General features: G+C 46.2%; 1 protein-coding gene across 1 annotated transcript; it reads right to left on the bottom strand.

Moving 5' to 3' along the window:
* Positions 1-1,941: 1,941 nt before the first annotated feature.
* Positions 1,942-17,587, bottom strand: LOC141058667 (olfactory receptor 6F1-like). The gene is made up of 4 exons (XM_073554855.1): positions 17,559-17,587; positions 16,421-17,333; positions 16,012-16,080; positions 1,942-2,364 (listed from the first exon to the last, which is right to left on the bottom strand). Exons 1-4 carry the CDS (start codon positions 17,585-17,587, stop codon positions 1,942-1,944), a joined length of 1,434 nt encoding a protein of 477 aa, XP_073410956.1.
* Between the last annotated feature and the right edge of the window lie 217 nt (positions 17,588-17,804).

The raw sequence follows: 17,804 nt of genomic DNA, 5'->3' as shown, positions 1-17,804 counted from the left end.
ACATCTCTTTCTGGTACTACCAGTTGGGGAGAGGTCAAAACGGGCACTACTATGGCATGATTTACTCTTGTCCAATTTGAAGGGAATTCGCCGAGTACAGCGTTGACCTTTTCTTTTTCTTTTGCTGGCTGAACAATGTCCTTATCTCCAATCTTTTCCTTTAGTTGGTCAGGGCATTGTTTCAGATGATCCCTTGACACTGCTGCTGAGGTTTCTCCTTCATCCTTGCTGATAAGGCACACCTGGGAATTGTCAAAATTTGAAGGCATGATGGTATATGGTTCAGCATCCCACTGATCATCCAGTTTGTGTACTTGTCTCTTCCTTTTGAGTACCTGTTCTCCAGGTGACAAGGGAACTGCAGGTGCCTGCTGATTGTAGTTCTTTTCCTGCTTCTGTCTTGCTTGAGCTAGACTCTTCTCTACGCACTCTTGCACTTTGTGGTACTGCTGCTGCCGCTCTGTATCCCAGTCAGCATCTGGGGAGATCACCTCAGGTGTCAGGACTCCCATATCCAAATCAATGGGTAACTTGCCAGGCCTTGCTCTCATCAAGTAGGCTGGAGTACAATTGGTGGAGTTTACAGGAATGTGATTGTAGAGATCTACCAGATCTGGCAACTTCTCGTGCCACAGATTTCTCTCTTCCAAGGGCAAGGTCTTCAACAGGTCAATTACCACTTGGTTCATTTTCTCACACATGCCATTGGTCTGTGGATGATACGCTGTTGTCCTGATTTTCTTGCAGCCGTACAAGTTACAGAACTCCTGGAACACTTCTGCCTCGAAGGCTGGGCCTTGATCTGTAAGCACTCGTTCTGGGTAACCGTGTGGTCAACAAAAGTGTTGTTGAAATGCTCTGGCCGCTGTCTTTGCTGTTTGGTCCTTGACAGGCACGACTACCAGGAACCTTGAGTAGTGGTCAACGATGGTGAGAGTGTAAACATAGCCTGACCGGCTTGGGACCAACTTCACATGGTCTAGTGCTACCAACTCAAGCGGCTGTTTGGTGATTATTGACTGTAATGGGGCTCGCTGGCTGTTACGGTCTTTTCTGCGCAGGTTACATGGTCCACACTCTCGGCACCATGGCCTTCCTCATACCAGCCCAGTAAAATCTCTCTCAGAGTGGGGTCTCCATCTTCTTCCATCTGAAGTGTCCTGCTCCATCAAGGTACGCTTCCAAGACCATTGACGCATCTCACTTTGGGACTACCACCTGCCAGACCAGTTCGTGAGTTCGGGCATTGACACTCTTCCGCCACAGCTTTCCGTTATAGATGAACAGCGTGCCCCTTTCCTTCCTCAACTGTTGGGTTTCTTCAGGAGCATCTGGACCAGGGTGCGAGTCAGCTTGTGTCAGCAGCTCCTTGACCAGGCGAACTGCGGGGTCGCTATCCTGCATCTCTGCCCACTCATGGTGAGGCAATGGATTTAGGGTGGCCTCTTTAACGATGTAGCATTTGTTTTGCACTCCTTGGGCGCGTTGGGCCACAATTGGCCAGTGAAAGGCAGGTAACTCGATTTCTTCGAGTGCTTCAGGATCTTCTCCCCTATCTGGCAGATTGGGCATTCTGGACAGTGCATCAGCATTGGCATTCTTGTGCCCCGCTCTGTACTTGATGGTAAACTCATAGTTGTACAGCCGGGCCATTCATCGCTGCTTCAGCACACCTAGCTTTGCGGTTTCCAAGTGAGTCAGCCGGTTGTTGTCTGTGAAGATGGTAAACTTAGCTGCAGCAAGGCAATGTTTGAATTGTTCAGTCACAGCCTAGACTATGGTGAGGAACTCCAGTTTAAAGGAGCTGTAGTTGTCAGGGTTCCTTTCAGTGGGACGAGGCTTCCTGCTGGCGTAGGAGATCACTCTTTCTTTGCATTTCTGTACCTGTGACAGTACTGCTCCCAGTCCCATGTTGCTGGCATCAGTATAAAGAACAAACGGTTAGTCATAGTCTGGGTAGGCCAGAACTTCATCTCCCTTGAGAGCCAACTTCAACCGAGTGAAGGATTTTTCCAGTTCATCATTCCAGTCAAACGTAGGGCTCCTTTTCTTGGCCTTCTTGGGCTGGCCCACTAGTAGGTTTTGCAGAGGTGCTGCTATCTCAGTGAAGCTCTTGATGAACCTTCGGTAGTAGCCTACCAACCCGAGGAATTGACGCATCTCGTGGATGTTGCTGGGCTTCTGCCAGTCCTGAATGACAGTGACTTTGTCTGGTTCTGGTGCCATGCCTTCTGTGCTCACTACGTGGCCCAGGTACTGCAACATAGGCTTCAGGAGATGGAATTTGGATAGTTTCACTATCAGACCAAAGTTGGACAGGGCTTCAAACACCTCAGTCAGGTGCTCCAAATGATCTTCATAAGTCTAGGAGAAGACAATGACATCATCAAGGTACAACAGAACTCTCTCGAAGTTCTTGTGCCCAAGACAGCACTCCATTAGCCATTGAAACGTCTCTGGGACTGTACTGAGCCCAAACAGCATGTAGTTAAACTCACAGAGACCCATTGGTGTAGTAAACGCTGTTTTCTCTTTGTCTGCCACTGCCACGGGAACCTGCCAATACCCACTAGTGAGATTTACGGTAGAAAAATAGTTAGCAGTTTTCTGTGCAGCTAATGACTCTTCAATTCTGGGTATTGGGTAGGCGTCCTTATGTGTAATGCTGTTAATTTTCATGTAATCAACACACATTCTCATGGTACCATCTTTCTTTTTCATGAAGACTATTGGAGCTGCCCAGGGGCTACAACTATCTCTGATTACCCCAGCTTCCTTCATCTCCCGCAACATACTCTTGGCACACTGATATTGTGTTGGGGGCATAGGCCAGTACCTCTCTTTAATGGGTGGATGATCTCCAGTGGGGAAATGGTGTTGGACCCCTTTTGCATTCCCAAAGTCTAGAGGATGTTTGCTGAATACCTGCTCATACTCTTGAGCCACTCGGTGAGCCCCCTCTTTTTGGTGTGAAGGGGTGGAGTCAGTGCCCACATGTAGCTGCTGACACCACTCCTCCAACTGTTTTGAAGAGCCATTGTCCTCTGCCTGGTCGGATGAGACCAAGGGTTCTGCTGTCTGAATTGTGTTGTTATTGACAGTAAAAAGATTAGCAAGTGTGGCATACCGAGGTAGTGTAGCCTCCTCCTCCCCACAATTCAAGATGCGTACAGGTACCCTCCCCTTGCAGACATCAACTACCTCTCTGGCTGTTAGGACAGTGGGCCTGCTGTCAGAGTACACTGGTTCTACCAGGGCTTGGTAATCTCCTCTGAGGCCTATGGTTGCCCGACACCAAATCAACATTTCACTTCTTGGTGGTATTGCAATGGGGAATGAATTACTCACTCTGACACTGCCGACTTCTCCGTCAGATAGCTCTACTTGCTGTCTTTGCATGAGGGCCTTGATTTCCTTTTGCAGGACCCGTTGCTCTCTGGAACCAGCAGTTCCGGCTACCTGTTGTAACAAAACAATAACCTCTGCAAAACAATTTTCCATCACATTAGTGGCTAAGGTCCCTATTGGGTTACATTCTGTCATGATCCAGGTTGGATATGACAGGTTTTTGAATAAGTAACCTTTTTTTTTTCTTTGAGCTGGTTGCTGGGAGTTAGTTTTGCCCCCGGTGGCCATTAGGGTTATTACACAGTGGTGTCTTTTGTTCTAGTTTGCCCCCGGTGGTGGTGAGCGCTATTGCACGTGATTATGAGGCAGGTGTGATTGCTGGCTCTTACCTATAAAAGAGTGTCAGGTGGTTGCAATCACTTTTGGTGATATTGGTCTTTTCCAACCATCCTTGGGGAAGGAAGGAACTTGAGAAGAGTCCCGGGCAGCTATGGTGTCAGCGAGGAGTTCTTGCAAAGCTGCACTCAGATGTTGGACTCTGTTGCTGGAAAGCTGCACTCAGATGCTGGACTCTGTTGCTGGAAAGCTGCACTCAGATGCTGGACTCTGTTGCTGGAAAGCTGCACTCAGATGCTGGACTCTGTTGCTGGAAAGCTGCACTCAGGTGTTGGATTCGGTTGGAGGAAAAGATGCACTCAGGTGTCGGACTCTGTTGCTTGCAGCATTAGCAACAGAGCAAAGCTAAGTGGTGTTTCCCTGTTTGTCACTTTCCTCAATGTGTGTTTTAGTGCAGTGGTGGGATTAGTTTCTGCACCATCCACTTCACTAGTAAGGGATTCGTTCAGGGAGAGCTAGGTATTTCAGGTATCCTGATCAGTGCCCAGTGCGGAACCAGCCTAGGGATCGTTAGGAGTGTAGAGACACTGACTCAGGGGAGTGCAGGAGGTCTCCACGTCTTCATTCCCTATCGCAGGGCCACCATTGTAATTGTTTTCCTGGTTTTCCCCTTTATTCTGAAATTTGCCCTGCTGGAGGCAGTGTATCCAGACATATGGGTACTACTGAAATTCGCCTGCTGGAGGCGGTGTATCCGGCTGCACGTTCTCTTATTTAAATTCGCCCTGCTGGAGGCGGTGTATCTAGGGTCACGCGTGTCATATAAATTCGCCCTGCTGGAGGCGGTGTGTCCAGTCACATGTGACCATGACACATTCTCGTCGGTCAATGTCTACAATTATCAGGCCTTTGTTTTGTAACTCTACTCACCCCACTTTAATGGTCACCTCCTTACACCCCACTTGTGGCAAAGACTGACCATTGCTAGCAACTACTGCCAGCTCCTATCTGGGCCGCGAGTAAGCTCAGAGTCAGCTCAATACCATTTGTAAAGAATACATGGCATAGTTGTCACCTGAGTGTCGGTGTCCAGCAAAGCGTTCATTGGGATGCCGTCAATCACAACAGGGAGGACCGGCAGTCCTCCGACGAACCTGGCTCGCCATTTCTGTGGGCCTGGTTGTCCTACTCCTGTGGGTTGGCCCTCTGCCCCCAAGGGTTGCTCGTTTAATTAATAGAATCTTGCGATGTGGCTTGCTTTGCTGCAGCAGTGGCAGATGGGTCGTCCGTTCTGGTCGTAGCGATCATTATCTCTCCCTCTGAGCGGTGGGATCCTCTTCTTCCATAGCTACGGTACGTTTTCTGGACTGGAGGACAGCTGGATTTTCTCCTTTGAGGTTACTTGCAAGGACTGCACGGTTTTGGCAAGTGCAGCCATATTTTTGGTCAACTCTTGGACCTGAAGGCATAGTTCTGCAGATGGATCATTATCCAGAGTCTGTGCATCAGCCTCCACAGGGCTCTGAGGGAAAGATGCTGCCTCTTGGTGGTAGGTAATTGCTGGGTGTCTAAGGGGCGCTGGGCAGCTGACATTTGGTTCATGCAGCACCCGGATAGCCCTGTTCTTAAAGTCTGCAGAGTCTAGATCAGGGTTCTGTAGGGCTATGATGCGCAGCTGTGTTCTGTGGGTGCTGGATAGAAGTCCCTCAATAAATTGTTCCTTTAACAGTCTGTCTCTATCCCCCATGCTGTCTGGGTCAATCAGCTTTATGGCCCGCAGCGCCTCCTGCAGTTTAAGAGCATAGTCCTGTATACTGTCCTGTGCCCTTTGCTTGCATCCAAAGAACCTCATCTTTATTTCTGCTGCAGTGCGCGTGTCAAAAGTGCTCTTTACCTTAGCCAGAACTTGCTTAACAGTCTGTTGTGAATTCACTTTCTGGCCTGCCTCTGGTAACTAGTGAAGGTGGTGGAGCTGGTTGTATTGACAGAGGGGTCACAAGTTCTCTTTCCGGGCTCCCTCTGGTGGTTACAGGAGGTAATGGAGCTGATCTAATTAGCAGAGGTCTGCCACCTGATAATGAAGAGGACGATTGGTCATCTGGAGTTTCTGATTGGATTTAAGACAGCCGACTCCCTTTATCCCTGCTGGTGATTTTTTCCTGCCTCCTGAGGTCTTAGTTTCCAGCTCTGTCCCTGCATGCTCAAGCTAAGTGTTCTTTTGCTATTGTTCACATTTGATTTGGCTTTGTCTATTTCAGTTTTGTGTGGTCAATCAGCCCCTGCTGGGGCTGTGCTGAATTTCCATCCTTATGTTACTGTTTGTGCCAGTTTGTTTTTGTCCCTTATTAGATTGGCCTCTCTTTGCTCTGTTTTCAGAATATACCAGAGTGCTGATATAGTGGGCAAAGTCTAGTGACTTCAGTGTTTTTTCTATCAGACGTGTTGGGCATTTTTTGCAGGGTTTTTGCGTGATTGCTGACAGTGTCTTTCCTTTCCTGTTCTGTCTAGTTAGTTTGGGCCCCATCATTTGCTCAGCCTATTTTCCTACCTGCATTTGTGTTTTCATCTTGTCTTACCGACAATATATGCTTTGGGGCTATCTATTCCTTTGGGGTCTGCTCTACTTCCCCTTTCTTGCTTTGGTCTTATTTAGTTCTCCGGCTGTGTCGAGGCGTCTAGAATCATCGTAGGTACGCTCCATGGCTACTGCTAGTTGTGTGGATAGGATCAGGGGTCTGCAATCCGCTTAGTTACCAACCTCTCTGGTTTTCTGAGGCTTTGCTTGGTCTTGCTTTTCTCCTCAGTGACCCAATCATAACAGAATCACCAGCCTAAACCGCAGATTCTAGGGTACTCAAAAGCAGGAGAGAATTGTAAAAAAAAAAAAAAAAGTGTCAGAATTTTTTTTTTTCATATTTATTTTTCCTCTTTTTCTCTAGGGCCGTAGGAGGATTTTTTTTTCCTTAATGGAGATTAAGCAATTGTCTGATCGTGTTGAGCAGCTCGCTGCTGAAGTGCGGGGAATTTCCGCCTATCTCGCTCAATCACCTGCTGTTGAACCAAAAATCCCTACTCCTGATGTGTTTTCTGGGGATCGGTCTAAATTTTTGAATTTTAAGAATAATTGTAAACTATTTCTTGCCTTGAAGCCTAACTCATCGGGGAGCTCTGTGCTGCAGGTTAAAATTGTCATCTCCTTGCTGCGCGGCGATCCCCAGGATTGGGCTTTTTCTCTGACACCTGGAAATCCTATTCTGAGTAATGTGGACGAATTTTTTCAAGCCCTGGGGTTGTTGTATGATGAACCTAATGCTATTGATCAAGCTGAGAAAACCCTATTGGCATTGAACCAGGGTCAGGATTCTGCAGAGTTCTACTGTCAAAAATTCCAAAAGTGGGCGGTCCTTACTACATGGAATGACAGTGCCTTAGCAGCTCTCTTTCGGAAGGGATAATCAGAAACCGTAAAAGATGTTATGGTGGGATTTCATGTTCCCTCTGGTCTTGATGATTCTATGTCATTAGCCATTCAAGTTGATCGGCGTTTACGTGAACGTAAAACTACACGATTATCATTGCCGCCTTTTGAACAAACGTCTGAACCCATGCAATGTGATAGGGTTTTGTCTAGGGTGCAACGTCAAGAGTTTAGAAGGCGTAATAAGCTGTGTTTTTTCTGTGGAGACGCCTCTCATACTATTTCTGTCTGCCTTAAACGAGAGAAACGTTTTGCGCACACATTTGCTGTGGGCAGTGTACAACCTAAGTTCCTTTTGGCACTTACTCTGATCTGCTCCTTATCTACATTTTCCGCTAAGGCTTTTGTGGATTCAGGAGCAGCTTTGAATCTGATGCATTTGGACTTTGCTAAACGTTGTGGTTTTCCCATGATACCCCTGCGGACTCCTATCCCTTTGAGGGGTATTGATGCTACTCCTTTGGCGGAGTATAAACCCCAGTATTGGACCCAGGTGATAATGCAGGTCGCCCCGGACCACCAAGAAAATTGTAAATTTTTTTGCTGCACAATTTGCATGATACTATTGTTCTGGGTTTTCCCTGGTTGCAAACTGATAATCCTGTTTTGGATTGGAAATCTGTGTCTGTGGTGAGTTGGGGTTGTCAGTGTGTTCTTAATGACACTCCTGTTTTCTCCACCTCTCCCCAGTCTCATGATATTCCTGATTATTTGGCTGATTTTTCTGATGTATTTAGTGAGAGTAAGTCTGCGTCTTTGCCTCCTCATAGGAGTTATGACTGTGCAATTGAGTTAATGCCCAGGAGTAAATTTCCCAAGGGTCGGCTTTTCAACTTATTGGTACCCAAACATGATGCTATGCGATCTTATATCAAGGAGTCGTTGGAGAAAGGTCAAATTAGACCATCCTCTTCACCCTTCGGTGCTGGGTTCATTAAGGCCTTGTATTGACTATCGTTCCCTTAGCAAAATCACTGTTAAATATCAGTACCCATTACCCCGATTTCTGATTTATTTTCCAGCGTTAAAAGTGCCTGCTGGTTTACCAAGCTTGACCTCAGGGGGGCGTATAATCTTATTCGCATCAAGCACGGGGATGAATGGAAGATGGCGTTTAATACTCCAGAGGGATATTTTGAGTACCTGGTGATGCCTTTTGGGCTCATGAATGCCCCTTCTGTCTTCCAATCCTTTATGAACGATATTTTCCAGGACTTTGTGGATAAGTTTTTGATCACTTATCTGGATGATATTTTGATCTTTTCCAGTGATTGGGATTCTCATGTGGAACATGTCTGGACTGTGTTCCGGATTTTGAGGGAAAATTCCCTGTATGTTAAGGGATCGAAATGCCTCTTTGGTGTACAGAGGATTTCATTTTTGGGATTTATTTTGTCTCCGTCGGCTATTGAAATGGACCCGGCCAAGGTACAGGCCATTTATGATTGGGTTCAGCCCACTTCTTTGAAGGCTCTCCAGAAGTTTTGGGGTTTTGCTAATTTCTATCGTAAATTTATAGGTAATTTTTCTGGTATTGTCAAACCACTGACTGATCTGACCAAAAAGGGAGCTGATGTGGTCAATTGGTCTCCAGAGGCAGTCTCGGCATTTCAGGAGCATAAGCGGAGATTCACTTCTGCTCCGGTTCTACGGCAACCTGATGTCTCACTTCCATTTCAGGTGGAGGTAGATGCTTCTGAGATTGGTACAGGAGCTGTTTTGTCCCAAAAAGATCCGGTGACTTCTAAAATGAATCCCTGTGCCTTCTTATCACGAAAATTCTTCCCATCTGAACGTAACTATGACGTGGGGAATCGGGAATTGTTGGCCATGAAATGGGCATTTGAAGAGTGGGGACATTGGTTGGAGGGAGCTAGACATCAAGTTGTGGTCCTCACCGACCACAAGAATTTGATTTATCTTGAATCAGCCAAACGCTTGAATCCTAGACAGGCTAGGTGGGCCTTGTTTTTCACGCGTTTTAATTTTGTGGTCTCTTTTCTTCCGGGCACTAAGAATGTTAAGGCGGACGCCCTTTCTAGGAGTCTCTTTGCGGATTCTCTTATTGTGACTGAGCCTACTGCCATTCTAGGTGAGGGGGTAGTTCTTTCCGCCATCTCGCCCGATTTGAGACGTGCCCTGGAGGAATTTCAGGAGGACAAACCTGAGCGCTGCCCTATGAGAAAATTGTATGTTCCTGACCAGTGGAGGAAGAGAGTAACGTCTGAAATTCATTGCTCCGCGTTGGCTGGTCAACCAGGTATTTTTGGTACCAGAGATTTGGTAAGTCAGTCTTCTTGGTGGCCTGCCTTATCTCGTGATATCAGGAATTTTTTGCCATCCTGTGGGACTTGTTCTCAGTCTAAACCCTGTTCTTGTTATAGTGGGTTGCTGATGCCCCTGCCGGTGCCCAAGAGGCCATGGACCCATATCTCAATGGATTTTATTTCTGATCTTCCTGTTTCTCAGAGAATGACTGTTATCTGGGTGATTTGTGATAGATTTTCTTAGATGATCCATCTTGTACCACTCCCAAAGTTGCCATCTTCTTCAGAGTTGGTGCCCTTGTTTTTACAACAGGTGGTTCGGTTGCATGGGATTCCTGAGAACATTGTGTCAGACAGAGGAGTCCAGTTTGTTTCCAGATTTTGGAGAACTTTTTGTTCCAATCTGGGAATTCAGTTATCTTTCTCCTCTGCGTTTCATCCTCAGACCAATGGGCAGACTGAGAGAACAAATCAGACTTTGGAGTCCTATTTGAAATGTTTTATATCTGCTGATCAGGATGACTGGGTCTCATTTTTGACCTTGGCCGAATTCGCGCTAAACAATAGAGCTATTTCTGCCACTTTGATGTCACCCTTTTTCTGTAACTTTGGGTTTCATCTTCGATTTTCTTCAGGGCAAGTGGAATCTTCGACCTGCCCAAGTGTGGACACTGAGGTAGAGAGAATGCAGCAGATTTGGGACCAATTGGTGGATAAGTTGTCCCTCTCTCAGGAAAGAGCCCAACAGTTTTCCAAACGGCATAGGACCATTGGTCCCCAGTTTAAAGTGGGTGATATGGTTTGGTTGTCGTCAAAGAATATTCCTATGAAGGCTGCGTCTCCAAAGTTCAAGCCAAGATTCATTGGACCTTATAAGATTTTGGAGATTCTTAATCCTGTTTTTCGATTGGCGCTTCCAGTTACATTTAAGATCCATAACGTGTTTCATAAATATCTGTTGAAGAGGTTTGTGGAGCCAGTAGTTCCTATGGCGGCAACTCCTGACCCTGTATTGGTTAAAGGCAATGTGGAATATGAGGTAGAGTAAATATTGGATTCTCGTTTGGCTAGACAGAGACTCCAGTACTTGGTCAAATGGAAGAGTTATGGCCAGGAGGATAATTCTTGGGTCTTTGCTTCTGATATTCATGCCGATAGATTGGTTCGTGCTTTTCACCGGGCCCATCCTGATCGGCCTGGTGGCATGAATGAGGGTTCGGTGAACACTCCTCAATGGGGGGTACTGTTGTGAATTCACTTTCTGGCCTGCTTCTGGTTACTAGTGAAGGTATTGGAGCTGGTTGTATTGACAGAGGGGTCGCAAGCTCTCTTTCCGGGCTCCCTCTGGTGGTTACAGGAGGTAATGGAGCTGATCTAATTAACAGAGGTCTGCCTCCTGAGGTCTTAGTTTCCAGCTCAGTCCTTGCATGCTCAAGCTAAGTGTTCTTTTGCTATTGTTCACATTTGATTTGGCTTTGTCTATTTCAGTTTTGTGTGGTCAGCCAGCTCCTGCTGGGGCTGTGCTGAATTTCTATCCTTATGTTACTGTTTGTGCCAGTTTGTTTTTGTCCCTTATTAGATTGGCCTCTCTTTGCTCTGTTTTCAGAATATACCAGAGTGCTGATATAGTGGGCGAAGTCTAGTGACTTCAGTGTTTTTTCTATCAGACGTGTTGGGCATTTTTTGCAGGGTTTTTTGAGTGATTGCAGACAGTGTCTTTCCTTTCCTGTCCTGTCTAGTTAGTTTGGGCCCCATCATTTGCTCAGCCTATTTTCCTACCTGCGCTTGTGTTTTCATCTTGTCTCACCGACAATATATGTTTTGGGGCTATATATTCCTTTGGGGTCTGCTCTGGGGCAGTTTAGATTTCCTCTTTCTTGCTTTAGGCTTATTTAGTTCTCTGGCTGTGTCGAGGCGTCTAGAATCACCGTAGGTACGCTCCACGGCTACTGCTAGTTTTGTGGATAGGATCAGGGGTCTGCAATCCGCTTAGTTACCAACCTCACTGGTTTTCTGTGGCTTAGCTTGGTCTTGCTTTCCTCCTCAGTGACCCAATCATTACACAGTCTCTTTATCAGTGTCCTGCCAGGACTTTACTTCTCTTTGAGCTGCACCAGTTAACTTTCCAATAAGGATGTTTACTTTTTGGTTTTCAGACAGAGGATACACTTCAAATAAACTGCACAGTCTCTCCTTGAAATCGCTCAGGGTATGTGACTCCCCTGAGTACTGCGGTAACCAGGCTGCTCCAGGTATATATGGCATGGATAGCGGCATTATAGGGACTGCAGCGGTGGTTGCCTGATCTTGCTGTGCTCTGGGAGTTGCGCCTGCCGCGGGGTTCTGCTGCGCGAAGGAAGCTGTGGCTGCACCTGTCCCTGCATCTTGTGACAACATGGGGGTGGCGGCATCCACCGCAAACTCCTCTCCCTTGGGCTTGCCCCTTACACTCCCCGTTTAGGGGATGGTCCTCACTAGGGCAGCTCGCCCTGGGAGGGTTGGTGCCACGACCCAGAGAGTCCACTCCAGGAGTCGTCACACTTTGTTACTTTAAGAATCACTCCTTCATAAATGAAACAAGATGTGTCTGATGATGTGTCAAACACCACATGGCCAGCTAAGGTTGTTAAATTCTACAATGACATTTCCAAGTAAGTGCATTTGCATTGGTTGAAAGCAATGGTAACGTTGAAAAACGCATCATAAACGCTACGTGTGAACATAGCCAAAGTGACGGAGGAATATTTTTTGGGGGGTTATTTCTTTTGCCTTACATACAAATTATTACCCTGGAAAGGATGTCCCTTAACATATTTCCCTGTAAAATCCATTTTGGTTTCGCTTTTGTATGTTTTACTGTGTGCCAGTAAAAGTGGCGTCACACTCTGACAACATTGGTCACAGCAGTTACCTAGGAGTCAGAAATGCTTCCAGGGACCTTCCCCATGATATTCCCATGTCATTTGTGCACTGTTCCCTTACATTTCCGACATTTGATACCGTAGCCTAGAAAGACCTCCGGGGGGCGTCCCGGCAAAAAAGCTCGCATTTCCCATAGACTAACATCTGGCTCATTGCTCGGGTCGAGTACCCGAGTATTCCAATTTGCTCAACCCGAGCAACGAGCACCCGAGCATTTTAGTGCTCGCTCATCCTTAAAAACTATCTTTTTTTTTGTTAATAGTTTCAGGTTCATTTAACCAGCATAAGACACAGCTTTCTTAGATGCATCAAAAGATGTAAAAGAGCCAAGATCTCCATCTCGTAATTTTTCCAAATACAAAGGAGCATATGGTACCTGACGTTTGACTAAACATTTTATATCTACATATTGCCATCTCTTTTTTGTTTTTGCAAACAAATGAGGGACAAATTAAATTCCATTACAATCGATGCTGATATTTTACATTTATCTTGCCTTTTTGGGCATGTGAGGCGTTGACAGGCTTAGCTGCTCCTGGAGGTTGACGCAGGGACACGTGTGGTTAAAGTCTCTGGGTGGTTTATTACATCATAAACAAAAAAAAAACAAAATAGTAAGTGAAAAACAGCCTGTCTGGCTCAAATGAAAATAAACAGTTAATACACTGTCCTGCCCAGGTCCTCTTGGATAACACATATGGCAGCTCTTGCAGGAGCTAGCAATCAGGAGGCTTGCTTCCCTCCACACACAGAGGAAAAAAAACTAGCTGGACATTTAGCTCCCTCCAGCCACACCCTGGAGGTGGAGATATGGTGGGTAGGCATCCTGCCCATCTCTGACCTACCCACCATAAAAACCATGCTCATATAGCGACTGGATTGAACTCAGCACATATCATGCTGGAAAAACACATATGGTTTTTACATCACGTGTAAAAAGGGCGATTGGGGTGGTAGTCCTGACCGAGTTCACCAAAAAAACACAGTCCACAGACACCCCGACCCCTTATACATGAATCATCGGATGGTCACAGCTCCCCCCACGAATTACCTTTTCTTTTCCCAGCCATGGTAGTCCAGGCAATTAAAGTCCAGAATCACATCTGCGGTCCAACAGGGAATGAACTTTAATAAACAGTGAGGAGAAAAAGGGGTACAACACTGGCTTCCTGCTCTTTTCCTGACACTTTCCACGGCCATACCCACCACAGCCATGGTAGCCGAAATCAAGCAGCAGTCCACTGTCTGGGATCTGGATGCTTTTAGTCCCTTCAGCGAGGGTCTTTCCGAAGTCCTGGGGGCCATGTTGCGGTCCTTAAGTCCTTAGTCGGGGGCAGCAGATTCTGTTCCCTCCTGGGATCTGGCAATGCCCCTGCTGCTCCTATACACCTGCCCAAGACCAAGATGCCTGGGCTACTGACTGAGGAGCAGGAACTTCCTGCTCCTTCTTGGGGATGTTAGGCTGGTTTCACATTCGCGCTTTTTAAGCGCACGCACGGCCCGGGGTAGCTCCGCCCCCGAGCCGGCTCTCTGCCCGGCGTGCCCGCCCCTTCCTTGTAGCGCCGCCTCCTAGCGCACAGCGGCGCCTGCGATCGGCGCACCCTATCTTTAGCATAGGGTGCGCAGATCGTGCGCAGGCCGTGCGCTAGTTGCGCTTTGACTTGCGCTGCGCACTTTTGACGGTGCACCGTGCGCGCCAAAATCAAACTTTTCGGATTTTGGCGCGCACGGCGCACCGTCAAAAGTGCGCAGCGCAGGTCAAAGCGCAACTAGCGCACGGCCTGCGCACGATCTGTGCACCCTATGCTAAAGATAGGGTGCGCCGATCGCAGGCGCCGCTGTCCGCTAGTAGGCGGCGCTACAAGCAAGGGGCGGGCACGCCGGGCAGAGAGCCGGCTCGGGGGCGGAGCTACCCCCGGCCGTGCGTGCGCTGAAAAAGCGCTAATGTGAAACCGGCCTTAACCCCACCCAGTTAACTCCTGCTAGCCCTGGTTTTAACATGTTAGCATACAGAGAGCAACATAACACATATAGGAAACATAGCAAAAACATTATCAGACATTACAAACATGTAAGGGGATGAGATATGATGTTGTTCTTGCTCCCCATTCTCAGATTGTCTGACATATTCCGCAGCACTTTACATTTCAGAGGGGACTTGTACAGACAATAGACATTACAGCATAACAATAATCACATAGATCATAACAGATACCAAGAGGAATGAGGGCCCTGCTCGCAAGCTTGCAATCTATGAGCAGAAAAAAAAATGGTAGGCACGAAAGGTGGGTGGTAACAATTGCCCTGATCGTTTGGACCAGCCATAATGTTAAGTGTGTATATATTGCTGAGTTATACTGTTTATGATTAACATCTGCCGTACTGCTACATAGAAACATGTATTATCGCCAGTCTCTAATGGTATTGCCACATGTATGTGTTACCATTGTGTAGAAAGTTGTAACATATTGTCTTGAGTTTTTGTATTATATTATTGCATAATATAATGTGCCTGTTATGTACAGGGACATTAGAGGAGGGCACTTTAGTGCATAGTTTACATAGTCATGGGTAAGCGTAGTTCTGTTGCGGACCACTAGATGGGGGCATACTAGTGAGCTCTGTAGGTATAGTTGGTAGGGCATTAATAGCGGGTTAAGTGTAGTAGGGACTGTCAGATAGTAAGCGGGGACCTCATAGGAAGTTAGGTCAGACGGGGCCAGGGCGCCCTAGAGTCCACGTGGGCTATAGGCCCGGACAGCTTGGCAGCCACTCAATGTTCAAGCGCTGCAGCCAACGTTACCTACGGCCACTGTGTGTCACCGCAGTGGGTCAGTACAGAAATGGAAGGATGTGGCGACTTGTCGCCTGGACCAATGTTTTTAGGGCAGGAGTCAGCTGGACAGATGAAGTGAAGGAAGCTGGGACTTCAACGAGTTCGGTACAGATGGGCCAGATGCTTTACCAGAGGCAACCGAACCTGGTGACTGATGATTTAGAGTCTGGGGTGAAACAGGCAGAAGGAATTGTCATCATGGCAAGGTTAGGTTGGGAAGGAACTGGGGAGCAGTCTAGGACAGTTCGGTCTGGGCAAGTACTGCACAGAAGTAAAGCCAGGAAGGGAAAGATGAGGAAACAAGCAAATATCACAATGTACCAACTGTGGATGTAACGTGCAAAGTTCTCAGTAAAGGAAGTATTAAAGTTGACTCGGACTGTGTCTCCATTGCTGGGGGTCGCCTGGAAGAGGGACCGTTAATGCCTGGGAAGTGCCCAGAGGAAACTGATCCTGGAGATCCCTTACAAACACAGCACATACATCACAGTACAGGATACATAGGGATAAAATAGTAAGACATTAATACTCAGGGCATATGGGATACAGACATTACAAAAAGGGTACACCGTCCTGCTGCCACAGTAAAGGCACAGGCCCAGCACTGGGGAGAGAGGGGCAGACGAGGCTCCCCGCCACCTCCTTACACACACAGGAAAGCAACCTTTGTGACACATATCTCCCCTCATGTACGACACCAATGACCCTGTCACAGGTATTATATCAAAATCTTTGTAGTGAGAGCATTTTTGACCATGGCAGAGGGTATGTAGGGACTCAGTATGCCCTCTCCATGACAGAAAAGAAAGTCAGAGTGTCTTTACCGAACATATTCTAGATCCAGTTTTTATGAAGTCAACTGCATCTTCGTCCTTAGTCATCATTTTCACTTCCTTGGGAAATTTTATACATTTATAGCCCATTCAGTAAGTCTAATAGAACCGGCCAGCATGGCAGAGGCTCGAGCACCATCTGTGGTTTCTAGCTCTCCTTTGCTTGAACTGATTTTACTAGCATCTTCATTTCCAGTCAAAGTAGTATCAGAGCAGTCTTACCAGATATCAATAATAGTAGGTGAGCATTATCCAGTTCTTGAAAGTCTCTAAGCAGGAGAATAGACAAGATTGTGGCAAGAGCCTACATTAGAGATGTCCTCTCCCCTTGTGAGTTAGGCCATTCCAAGCACTGTTTTCATCAAACCTGTGATCAATGTATTTTTTAATTAAGGCATACATTGTTAATGAATTTACATAGTTTTTGATGTGTCCTCTTCATGGCCTTCTTGAATTCTTTGTTTCTAAGACTGTATATAAGGGGATTTAGAAGTGGAGTAATTACAGAGTAAAACAAAGATATGATTTTGTCTTTGTCTGAGAAATATGAGGCTGCTGGACGAGCATACATGAAGATAACAATTCCATAGAATATTATGACCACTGTAAGGTGGGCTGCACATGTGGAGAAGGCTTTCTGGCGGCCATAACTGGATGTAATTTGGAGTATAGTTTTAATTATATAAGAATAGGAGATTGTTATAAATATCAATGAGGAAAGCACAACTACCCAAGCGAATGAAAAGAAAACCGTTTCACTGATTGCTGTGTCAGAACAGGAAAGTTTTACCAGAGGAATATAATCACAGAAGAAATGATCAATGAGATTGGGTCCACAGAAATTCAGCATCGCTGTTGGGATAGTCAATGTCCAACCAGCAAAGAAACCACACATCCAGGAGCCAATGGCTAAGTAAAGGGAGATCTGACTGTTCATCATTGTTGCATATTGTAAAAGGACGCAGATTGCAAGATATCGGTCATAACCCATAACAGTTAGTAAAAAAAATTCTGTAGGGCCTACAGAATGAACAAAGCAAAGTTGGGTGAGACAACCAGAATGTGAAATGACCATGCTTTGTGTGATCAGATAACTAAGTGTTTTAGGAATAACTGCTGTGGAACACCAGGTATCCAGCACTGCAAAGTTACTAAGGAAGAAATACATCGGAATATGAAGGTGAGTATTTAGGCTGACCACTGTGATTATGAGAACATTGGCCAGCACTGTTAGGATATAAAGGACCAAAAAGACAAAAAAGTAAAATAGCTGCATATCAAAAGTGCCTGGAAATCCCACAAGAATGTGACTTCTGTTTTATTCCAGTAAAAGACAGCGTTTTCATCCATCTGTGAAAAGAATAGTGGGATAGTTTAGATATCGTCTCTATTAAGAACACTGTTCTTGTGGAAACTTGGCCACATTTTTTTCACATTGTCATTCGTATAAAGAAGATCAACTACCACGTTTTTGATACACATCTGAGAGTAATGTGAAGTAAGGACAGAGACATCAATTCTAGAGCTATGTCACTTACTGGGATTTTGCTGTAGCTCTGGATGTCATCTCGATAATAAGCTTCTCGTATTTATTAATCTAGATCGGCAGCTTTCTGGCTATCCACTGTGTAAGCTAAAAGCTGTGAATCAAAGGTGCGTGTGAGGGTTTAAGTGAACTAAAGCAAAACATGACTGAAAGAGAGAAAAAGCAACTATACCATGTCCAGACAAAAATGCAGCAGCAGGTCCCCATGATAAAGACGGGGGCAGCACAGGTGCAAAAT

This window comes from Dendrobates tinctorius, unplaced genomic scaffold, assembly GCF_039654945.1.
Source record: "Dendrobates tinctorius isolate UK_male_01 unplaced genomic scaffold, ASM3965494v1 ptg000213l, whole genome shotgun sequence".
Taxonomy (NCBI): Eukaryota; Metazoa; Chordata; class Amphibia; order Anura; family Dendrobatidae; genus Dendrobates; species Dendrobates tinctorius.
Note: the sequence above shows the minus strand (reverse complement) of the source record. Positions and strands in the feature narration are given on the sequence as shown.